This window comes from Pinus tabuliformis, chromosome 1_1, assembly GCF_031772625.1.
Source record: "Pinus tabuliformis cultivar Carrire ecotype Pingquan chromosome 1_1, CPIR1, whole genome shotgun sequence".
Classification (NCBI taxonomy): Eukaryota; Viridiplantae; Streptophyta; class Pinopsida; order Pinales; family Pinaceae; genus Pinus; species Pinus tabuliformis.
The window spans coordinates 987648749-987660611 of NC_142297.1; the positions used below are offsets into that span (position 1 = coordinate 987648749).

At 35.5% G+C, this 11863-nt stretch overlaps 2 protein-coding genes across 2 annotated transcripts; one reads left to right on the forward strand and one right to left on the reverse strand.

Moving 5' to 3' along the window:
• Positions 1 to 1348: 1348 nt before the first annotated feature.
• On the forward strand, positions 1349 to 3196 carry LOC149217849 (putative receptor protein kinase ZmPK1). Its single transcript, XM_089390381.1, has 2 exons — positions 1349 to 1875; positions 2200 to 3196. The coding sequence occupies exons 1-2, from the start codon at positions 1349 to 1351 to the stop codon at positions 3194 to 3196; spliced, it is 1524 nt and encodes a 507-aa protein (XP_089246507.1).
• A 595-nt stretch (positions 3197 to 3791) lies between these two features.
• Positions 3792 to 5282, reverse strand: LOC149217850 (NAC domain-containing protein 22-like). The gene is made up of 3 exons (XM_089391438.1): positions 5081 to 5282; positions 4729 to 4994; positions 3792 to 4354 (listed from the first exon to the last, which is right to left on the reverse strand). The coding sequence occupies exons 1-3, from the start codon at positions 5280 to 5282 to the stop codon at positions 3887 to 3889; spliced, it is 936 nt and encodes a 311-aa protein (XP_089247564.1). The 3' UTR covers positions 3792 to 3886.
• Between the last annotated feature and the right edge of the window lie 6581 nt (positions 5283 to 11863).

The following is an 11863-nucleotide window of genomic DNA, read 5'->3' on the forward strand; positions in this document are numbered from 1 at the left end:
TATGGACAACGTTACCTTAATGAAATTCTTAATTATTGTGATGTTTTTCTCATATTTATGTGCACCTTAATTTGATTTGAGAAAACTCATTTGTGTAGGACCAGGAATAAACATAAGGTTTACTCATTAAGAAATTGTTGCCACAAAAATTATAATAAGAATAAATACATAGTAATACATGGAATATAATACTCGTCATTAGAGGACTTATTGCCATGATTCATGTATCTATTACTTAATACAGATTATCAATGGGTTTTAAGATGAGACATGAAGATTGGAAGTATGGACCAAGTGGGAGAATGTTAAGCTCCATTAAATTTTTCCCAACTACTACCTACAATTACGGAAGTAAACTGCAGTCATTTCCTTAATTTCTGGAAACCAATTGCAGTAATTTCCTTAAATTATGGAAATCAACTGCAGTTAATTAATTTCTTGTTGGCAGCTTCTGAAGTGGTCCATTACTCCATCTGGAGTTCTCTACCATGATATGTGGAACACCTGACACATAGCCAAGAGAATCTTGATGGAAGCTTGGCTATATATGTTTCTGTTTGGTCCCCAAGCTTGCATCTCAATCCCCTTCAGTTTTACACCATCAAGTTGAGAGAGCAGAGCTTGGAAGTGCCTTCCAGATTATCTGTGTTCTTTATTTTCTGCTTGCGTGAGGTTGTTATGTCTCCACTGTGCACAGATTTGGCGATTGTTATGTGAAGAGAATCTGTACGCGAGTGGCATTGTGCGTACGCTGTCATGTGCTCTTCCCGTGAGCTTTTATACGCTACTCATTCCTAAATAGTGTACAGTGTAGAGACTAGGATTACCCTTCAGCTGAAACGATTTCCTGTACTGTCTACATAAACTTATGAACGATGGCATAAGTGATTGTTATTTGTTAGGGGATGTTAGATTCTTATTATCTGATGAAAGATCCTGATCACTGAACTGTAAGCTTTTGTTGGAGAAATCAAGACTTTGCACATACACAGCGTTCCAGCGAGGACGAATTAATCTCCAAAAGTCATTCACTCAGCGAAATTTATCAATGTTTAACCAGAACTTGTGCACAGAAAGGTTGTTCGGTCTCAAGCATACTTGTTGACATCTGAAGCAGGTTTTTAATCAGTCAAGAGGGCTGCATTCTTTGTTAAGAATTGGAGAAATAGTGACAGAGTGCATCAATGGCCGGAGGTATTTATCTTGGGCATTAAAGTTTCATTTTTTTATTCTTTTTGAAACTTTAAAGTATTTAATTCCGTATATTAAGAATCCCTGTTTATGCTAACAGTACGGTCTGTGCATATACACTCGAAAGCCCAGTTGTACATGTCCCCCTGGTTTTCACATGAAAGATTCCACCAATTGGTTCCAAGGTTGCCAGCGGAATCAAGAACTGGATGGGCACAGTACAAAGCTTCTGTATTTTCCACATACAAATTATCCTAACTTCGATCTATCCCAGCCTGCTGAGATTACGCTGGAAGAGTGCAAACGTTTGTGCATGAATAACAGCCGTTGTGAAGGCTTTGTCTACGTGGATGGCGCCGGATTGTGTTTTCCTAAGTATTTACTGATCAGTGGATACCGATCTCCCGGTCAGACGGGCCACATGTACATCAAAGTTTCCAGCAATGATTCTACTGTTTCTAATATTACCAGTGCGTCTCAGCCTTTGCCATTAAACTGTTCGCCTTCCACGGACGAAGACAAAAGGCATAAGACAAGAAGCGCTACTGTCAAATCTGCGCTAAGATATTTTGCTATTGCATTTGGTGTTGCAGAGCTGTTTTGTGTAATACTTGGTTGGTGGTATATGTCCAGAACATATAGAGATCTTGGCTATGAACGTTTAGCCTACTCAGACATCCCCGGGCAAGGAAAATTTTAAGGACGGAAAATTTTCTTGAAGTTTAAAATATTGACGAATCTCACTAATCCCTAATATGCAAATTATAAATGTTTATTGATATATTTGTAAAATTAATCAAATTTATAATTATTTTATATATAGTCTCTATATAATGTTGGCGATTTTTAAGGTAAAATAATTTTATATTCTAAAATTTGGGCGAATCGTCTTTTATAAAATTGGAAATTGGTGAATCTTTTTTGTGGAAAAATCATGGAAAATTAGCCCACTGGGCGAACATTAGCCCCTAAAATTTTCCATGTCCCCGGGGGATTCAAGAACTTCAGCTTTGCAGAATTGAAGAAAGCGACAGATAACTTCAAGATAAGACTGGGAGAAGGAGGCTTTGGGTCGGTGTACAAAGGCGTGCTGACCGATGGTGAGGTGGTAGCAGTGAAGCGACTGGAAGGAGTATCCCAGGGTCATGATCAGTTCTGGGCAGAAGTGAGTGTGATTGGGAGAGTCCATCACATGAACTTAGTTCGTATGTTTGGCTTCTGTGCCGAAGGAAATCATAGGTTGTTAGTTTACGAGTACGTTGAAAATGGGTCTCTAGACAAGTATCTGACTGCAGAAAGCCAAGAAGTTGGCAACGACAGAGTTTTGGGTTGGAAAGAAAGATTTGGGATTGCGGTGGGCACAGCCAAGGGGTTAGCCTACCTTCACGAAGAATGTTTGGAATGGATTCTGCACTGTGACATCAAGCCCCAAAACATACTTTTGGACATGAATTTTTGTCCCAAGGTTGCGGACTTTGGGTTGGCGAAGCTGGTAGATAGAGATCACTCATTCTCCTTCTCCACAATTAGAGGCACACGGGGTTACTTAGCACCGGAGTGGGCAATGAATCTGCCAATCACGTCCAAGGTGGATGTTTATAGCTTTGGGATTGTTTTGTTAGAGATGGTGACCGGAAGAAGCTCGTTATCCAGTTCAACAGGACATCTGGTTCAGTGGGTCTCTGCAATGATGAGGGAAGGGAGAGAGATTGAGGAAGTGGTGGATCCGAGGTTGCATGGAGATTTTAATTCGGCAGAGGTGAAGAGAATCCTGAAAACAACACTGCTCTGCATCGAGCAAGACAAGGATGTGAGACCAACCATGAGTCAGGCCGTCGAAATGCTTTCTCAACCTGATTCCTTTACATCATCAGATTCTCTCTGGGGGTATTTTTTACTTCTTAACTCGTCTTGTAATGGAAGCTTTCGTAGTTCAGATCACAACTCACCTTTTGCTTTTTTGATATTAGAGCAGAATAACTCCAATCCCCAAAGTTGTGCTTAGCTTGAATACACTTAAATAGACCGCTGGATATCGTGAGGCCACAAATCAACTCAACCCTGACAAGGGAAGCCAAATTTTCTTGGTTGTAAACTTATAAATCCAGCACAAATAGCATTGATTCTGTTGTATTCTATTCTTATCATTTCCTTCAGCAAAGCAATATACTTTGTAATTTGATTTTGTATTTGAAATTTACTACAAGAGGAAATCTATGGAAATTTGAAAACAGTAGTCTGATTATTTTATCAAATGACAAAGAGCGTTTAGAAGGGTAATTGCACAATGATGCAGTCCAATAAAACAAGGTTTTCCACAAACCAATTAACTCTTCTAGAAAAATTCAACAATTCCAATTTAATAATCCCATCCACCTCTCTTTGTACTTTTGGGACAATTGCTAATTCATATGCTTAAACCAATTAACTCTTCTAGAAAAATTCAACAATTCCAATTTAATAATCCCATCCACCTCTCTTTGTACTTTTGGGACAATTGCTAATTCATATGCTTAACCGTTAAGAAACTTCGAAATTAGACATTACATGTTGTATGACAGACGGTCAAGAATATTAAAAACAGTTTGGCAGTGGACTTGTGAAGAAAATGACTTAGCTTCGTAAAGAACATAACAGACGTACTGCACTCATCACATTAAAAGCAGGTTCGTTAAAATAATCGAATGGCGAAAGGCTATGGGGTAGATAGAAGAGCACAGGGCGTCCATGCATTGGGATTGTCTGCCCATGGGGTTGCGATTTGCTCATGGCTAAAGAAGAAGTCCATCGAAAATGTTGCCAGCTCCAAGTGCGGTGGCGCCCGGGCTTTAGGGGTTTTCGATCGCGTAGTGTCTTCACGAAACATTTTCGGTTCTACGCTCTCAAGCAGATTATCTTCATCGTTGCTTTTACATAGATCAGAAGAACATACCCCACCATGATTTTGAAAATGTAAGGAAGAAATATCGCCCTGTGTGATTGGGTTTGTCAGTCGGCAGCTGCCATTAATGGTCAATAAATTAGACTGCTTCTCTTCGTATTCATCACCAGGTGAAAAACCAGGGCCTTCTTTCTCAAAGCGAGCAGGTTTTGATCGTTCTTCCACCGACTTCATAGAAGCAGCCTTTCTATATATCCGGCATAACACGATATCCATCTTCTTCTGCACATGTCAGTTTTGATTCCTTCATTATCTATGTACAAAAAAAAACAAAGTGGCTCTCAATACTTTCCAATAAAAAATACTTTTCAATAATAATAAAAAATAAGTTGTTTTTAACACTAGATCAAAAAAATTTAGATGATGGTTTTTCAGAATATTCTGGAATCTTCTAGAACATGAATAAATCCGCAATCAAAATTAACCCAGCCGAAGACCTCGCTTCTAGCAAAGCAACCACTAAAGGTCGATTTAATCTATTAAATAGTAATAGTAATGGAGGGAAAGATATCGTGGTTGTGATTTTCGATTCTTCATACTTAATAGATCTGTATTATATATGAATGCAGAAGACTGAAAAGCAATCGGAAAACTACCTTGGCTCTGGAAGAGCTGAAATCTGGCAACCTGTACTCATTCATGATCCAGTCTGTCCTTTGCCCACCCAGGGCTCTTCCTTTATAAAACACGAGAGTTTTCTTGAGACCGATGTGGTGAAGCAGCTCGTTGCGAACTGCTCTGTCTGAACCGGTGGCCTTCCAGAAACCGGACACCGTCAATCTGTTAGGCCGTGGCCGGGACGACTTATTGTCTCTTGGAACGAAGAAAAACCATTGCCTTTCACAAGAAGCATTAGCCAAACCTGCAAAAAAGAATAATACGTTGAGATATATTGTGTCAAAAATCCCATTCAAATTCAAACCAGGGAAGAATCATAGACTGAGGTACCAGGTAACTCCCAGGGATCATATCGATACAAGTCCAAGGTTGGGATCACTCTATCGAAGTTCAGTTGGTGGCCGGCTTCGACCCGTTTCTTCAGGTAGAAGCCCACCAGTTCCTCTTCTGTTGGATAGAACCTGAAGCCCGGATTGCTCATTAACTCTCCCAGCACATCGCGATGGTGGTTTTTCTCACCAATCATGGCCATTTCTGTTTTAATGAAGAACGGCTTATCCAAATTGGTTCACTCCACACATATATATATATAGCTCTCAATATATGAAGGTGCCTCTGGGTCACTAAGAAAAATGATTAAGGAATCATTGACGAACATCGGAATAATCGGAATTTGAAGGGCAAGGAGGACGACCGCATGGTCCACGCGCAAATCAACACAGCCCATTTTATGAAAATTAGTTTCTCGTTCAAACTATTTTCCTGTTGCCCAGGGACCCAGGTGATTCGAGTGGGTTTGGTCCAATAATGTTATTGGGTTTATCGGTACACGTCATTGCGTCTAATTTTGCGAGATCTTCGAGACCATGGGATTTCGCAGGTATTTCATGTATTCGGGCTTTGCTGTCCGTTAATGCCGTTGTAATTATTTTATGTTTTTTGAGTTTTTGTTTTAATGGCATTGTGCAGTAGGTTTAGGTTTTTGAAAATTATTTTGGTATTTGGATAGTAAAGAGTTTAAGTATTAAATTTGTGTTTTTAACTATTTGCAGTAGTGTAAAAATTATATTTTTCTGGAAATCCTGGTTATATTTTGAAAAAATTTGATAGGGATTTTTGTAAATTTAAGTAAAAGTTGTTAAAATTCATAGTTTTGGGTGTTTTAGATGGTGCTGAATCTATTTCTGCAGTCAAAAATATGATTCAAATATTGCATCTACAAGATTTTTTAAAATTGTTTTGTCCAGATTCCTGCCAGTTTTGGCCGTCTTGACAATTCCTCCACCTCCCTAGACAACTCCATTTTTTTTGTTAGATTCCGTTTAAATTTCTAGTTAAATTTAATTAGAAAAATATTAAGAAAACTATAAAAATATAAAATAATAAGATTATGTAATTTGAGTCAATTACATGTAGTGTAATAATAATAATACCTAATTTAATTTTAAATTTAATTATTAAGAAATATTTTGGTGACAATCAGATAAGAAAAGTGTGATTTGGCATGTACTTCATGTATTGGGTTTTAATGTCTTTTAATGTTTTTTAGTTATTTTATATTTTGGAATTTTTTTTAATGTCTTTTAATTTTTTTTAGTTATTTTATATTTTGGAATTTTTTTTAATGATATTGTGTAGTAGATATAAGGTTTTCAAAAATATGATATTTGCATGGTAAAACATTTATATATCAAATTTGTAATTTTAATAAAAAAAAATTGTGAGATTTGGTTTAAATTTAACTGAGAAAATTTTGAAAATATAAAATAATTAGATTATATGATTTGATATGTAATACTAGGTAACTAATTTAATTTTAAATTTAACTATAAAACAACATATTAGTTAAAAAATAATTAGACTAAGAAATTTGAACCATGTAGTATATTAATAATAAAAATTAAACGTTTTTCCTTTCCCGAAAAGGAAAATAATCTATCATCTAATTTAAATTTAAGTTTAATAATAAAACCATCTGTATTATTATATACAATTTTTTCGCTAAACGTTGATAGGCGGTAATTTAAATACTGAAAATCTAGTCTTTTAAATTTAAAATTCAACTATACTGTATAAAAACACACCATATAATTATAGTTCCAAAATATACATGTGAACATGCCGCTCAGGTAGAAACTTCCTCTGCGCCTCAATAATAGTCGACAAGACTGAGAAGTCTTGATTCGTTGAAATATGCGTAAAAGAGGTGTTAAAAGTATCTTTTATTCGTTGAAATATGCAACGAATTTCACAGTCGTATTTTATTAGCTTTCTCCGCGTTGAGCTAGTACCCGACGGTACCAAGTCTCCTACATTGAAATATCAAAGAAATTTCGTCATATCTTCCGATTTGAGGAGGAATATTATATAGTTATAAAAAAATCCGGGATCTCTTTACATTCCGAAAGAAATGAATATTATAATAATATAATTCATTACATTGTCACTAATTATTCTCGCGCATATGAATGTCTGGTACCGTCGTAATTATCGGGTCTTCATCGAATTTACTCCACGTCATAAAATATTCGGCGCATAGTTCGCTGTCTGCCCGATTGCTGCCACGAAATATTTACGCTCGTGCTCGACGTGTACTTGGAAATAAATCTCTTTATTATGCCAGTTTTTATATTTGATGTTTTTCATTTTATATATGTTTTACTTTTGATTGTTACGAGAAAAAGTATCATCTATCCATTTGTAAATAAATCTGGATTTTGTATTATTATTTAATTGAAATTCAATTATTTAAAATGGTGTGTATCATTAATTTATGATAGAAAGATTTTCAATTTTACACAACGTTTCTTAGTTTTGGTATAATCTATTTTCTTTAGTAATTAAAACTAGTGCCAGATTAATATTTTAATCACTGTTTGAAGGATTTTATAGTCTGAATCGGCAAAGTGAGGACTTTTTTTCATTATTGAATATGTATATTTCAAACTCAAAAAGCAAATATTTAACAATGAGTAGTGTAAAAAATCAGAGTTTTCACTCGGCCAAATTTTTTAATATAAACCGTATTTGCGAGAAAGCAATGTCATTTTATTATCACGATTATAACAATGAATATAACTTTAGTTTGCAATTTAATCTAGGAGAATGTAATATACCCACCTACATGATATAAATTTACCAAGTAATTTTTTTTTACATGTATGTTTATCCCTATTCAACTTCACACATGCTCATTAAATATTACATGTTGACCTTACATAATTTCCTAATATCACATAGGGGAGAGCTTCCTAATGTTGTGCAGGGACCAATAATTGATATAGTAATGGTCCCACCAAACCACTAGTAATTGAGACTTTTGAAACCAAAATTTAAACAGAAATAAATAACATTATGTATAAATAAGTATTAATTTATGTCCAAAAATCACCCATTCATTGACGGGGCCCACAACTGTCCATAAATAGTATTTTACTACTTAACACTGCAAAACATATTGACCCAAGTAGAAAACAGCTAGAGCCATAAAGGCTTCCAAACTGGTCTATTCCAGAAGTACAAAACATCTGTCACTTCAACCCCCACTCATCAGAACTGCAACTCTGCATCCCAAATAAATATGCCTACCTGCACATAACAAAAGGAATGTATGTCAGCCATAACTGCTATGTTGTTCAACAACTAAACACCCTATGTTCAATAAATGACACCCAACCCAATAACATTTAAACCCACTTTGTTCAATAAATGACACCCAAACCCAATAACTGCAATAAATGACACCCAACTCACTCTATTTCTCATTAAAACAGATCAAAGCACATGGATCAACAGATAAACAATTCCCAACCATTAGATCACATCAAATTAAATCCATACCACACATTCAAAATGAAGCCACTGCAATCCATGTGCATCCATGTCCACTAATTAAAATCAAGTCCCCAAAACTATAAAAGAAGTCCACCCACTGTTGAAGTTGCATCTTATGCTTTCAAACTATTCAGTAAACTTGAAGACAACATCACAAAACAGTGGCCAATATATCCAAGTTAGTTATATGAATTACAACTCATTTTCTTACAGTTTTGTTTTCATTATTTTCATTTATCAGATTTCTTACATGGTCTGTCTGGCCATAACTGCTAGAAGGACACCTGGATGGTTTCACAAACAGCCATTGAAAGTCGTTGTTCTTACAGTTCTGTCCATGGGGTTACATTTAACCTATATAGTTACAGTTAACCTTTTTTATACAGAGTTTATGTATGTGTTCTAGCTTATTATATCATCAGCTTCATAGTGATTACAGCTTACATATCACAGAGGTTACGTATGTCGTGTTAGTACTGTAGTCACAGCTTGTTTAGCTTACAGGAATTGAACCTTAGCTTACAGGAATTGAACCTGTTGAATACAGTTGTATCCATCTAATCAACGTCACAACTTGTTTAGCTTACAGGAATTGAACCTTAGCTTGCAGGAATCGAACCTATTGAATACAGTCATATCCATCTAATCAACGTCACAGCTTGTTTAGCTTACAGGAATTGAACCTTAGCTTACAGGAATTATTCGATCATCAGCTTCATAGTGATTACAGCTTACATATCACAGAGGTTACGTATGTCGTGTTAGTACTGTAGTCAAAACTTGTTTAGCTTACAGGAATTGAACCTATTGAATACAGTCGTATCCATCTAATCAACGTCACAACTTGTTTAGCTTACAGGAATTGAACCTTAGCTTACAGGAATTGAACCTATTGAATACAGTCGTATCCATCTAATCAACCAACTTGGTCATAGCTCTGATTACATCTTATGCTTAAAACGTGTTGTTTTTTGTATGTTGAATATGGATATGCTTACCTTATGAACTATGATGAAACGATACAAGCTCTGATCATAGCCTCAGCTGAGTAACTGTTTAGTGATACTAATGAAGCTTGCGACTAGTGATAAGGAACATGTATTACTAAGGGTCTGTGTTTCTTACATGTTATGATAGTGTTAATTAGGGATATACCTATACAGATTACTTATAAGTTAGAACAGGTATACTAGTATGATTACGGTCAGAGTACTGGAACTGATGAAACTCGTGTATCTTACTCAATACGTGATCTAGTATGAAGCTAAGTTGTATAAGCTAATATAACATAATACATTGAACATAGCCTCAGCTGAGTAACTGTTTAGTGAAACTAATGAAGCTTACGACTAGTGATAAGGAACATGTATTACTAAGGGTCTGTGTTTCTTACATGTTATGATAGTGTTAATTAGGGATATACCTATACAGATTACTTATAAGTTAGAACGGGTATACTAGTATGATTACGGTCAGAGTACTGGAACTGATGAAACTCGTGTATCTTACTCAATACGTGATCTAGTATGAAGCTAAGTTGTATAAGCTAATATAACATAATACATTGAACAAAGGTATGTATCATATTCAATACATCTCATTCATCTTATCACTAGTAAGCTCTATACACTAAAAAGCTCGTATTAGTATCTGAGCATGGTTTCAGTTCACCCTTATCTATGAGTGAGCTAGAACAAAGCTCTATATAATTACATATGTTATATCTATACTAAAGTTGAATCCAGTCTATTAGGGAGATAACCAACCTGTGATACACATACTTTATCATATCTATACATGTATTTCTTAGGTTAGTACTAATAGGTCAACCTTTTTTTTTTTTCAGAGGAAAAAAACCAGGATAGATTTATATTAAGAAAATATAAAAGGTCTTCAGTACATAAAACAGATGAAAGAGCTATAAGAAAAAGCCCCCCTCAAATTGCTGAGTAACAATAGACAGATCACAACAACCTGTGACTGAAAACATAGAAAACATAAGACTGATGAATGAGCTATATGATAAAGCCCCCCACTGCTGCTTGTAAACAAAAGACAGATAGTTCTATCAACCAGTGACCCCATCATGAAAAAGCCATGAAACACAACTATATAGCCCGCTTGTCCAAAATTGGCACAAATAACAAAACTGGAAGAACTGAACCAGGAAAATAAACAAGCAAGTGATTAGGTAAACAAGCATGGTTAGTACCTGCTTATTACCTGTATTCCCTAATCTTTAACAGATATAAGGAGAATGATGTAATTCATACATGTTTACATACCTCATTGGTTTACCTGTATAAAGCTGTTGAAAGTAAATGGAAAAAAGCTGTTGAAAGTAAATGGAAAATGATATTTGAAACAACTATCATAGAATCTACTTGAATCCACATAAAAGTTGCTAAATTGATGAACTATGGATTTACTTGGAATGACATTTGCAAAATTTTGACACTGCCCTATGAAAGTGAAACATTTACTCTCATTATGAAAACAGTAACATACACTATGAAAGTGAAACATTTACTCTCATTATGAAAACAGTAACATACATTATGAAAGTGAAACATTTACTCTCATTATGAAAATAGTAACATACATGTTGATAATTTCCTGTAATAGAGGAAAAGTATTACTCTCATTATGAAAACAGTAACATACACTATGAAAGTGAAACATTTACTCTCATTATGAAAATAGTAACATACATGTTGATAATTTCTGTAATGGAGGAAAAGTATTTTTGCAGAAGTAATAAAGCATAATTTGACATATATTCTAATGTCTAAATGCATGCAATAATTTTACAGGTTGTTGCATATATGGCAAAAGGAAGTTACTCTGCTCGTACAAGGAGAAGTGGCAGGAGAGTGACAAGGGGTGCGCAGCTGCGATGCACATCGTCTGATGATGACAGACCAGCTGATGTCAATGCTGGCAATGCACCCGGGAACATTGTTGAAAATGACCATGTGACAGCTGCTGATGTTAACACACCATCAGCCACAGAACCACCATCAACAACAGTCCAAGGGCCAAGCTCAACTAAAAAGATCAGTGCTATAAGAGGATGGACAAAAGAACAAATGTTAGTTGCAATTGACGACATAGAGTTTAATGGATACTCAGTTCGAGCATCTGCAAAAAAACATAGTATTCCTCCCTCATCAATACATTATTGGATAAATGGACTGACTCATACAAAACGTAGAGGGCCTCTTACAGTTATGACTGAGGAGGAGGAGGCCAAGGTGGTTGAGTGGTGTAAAGAGATGG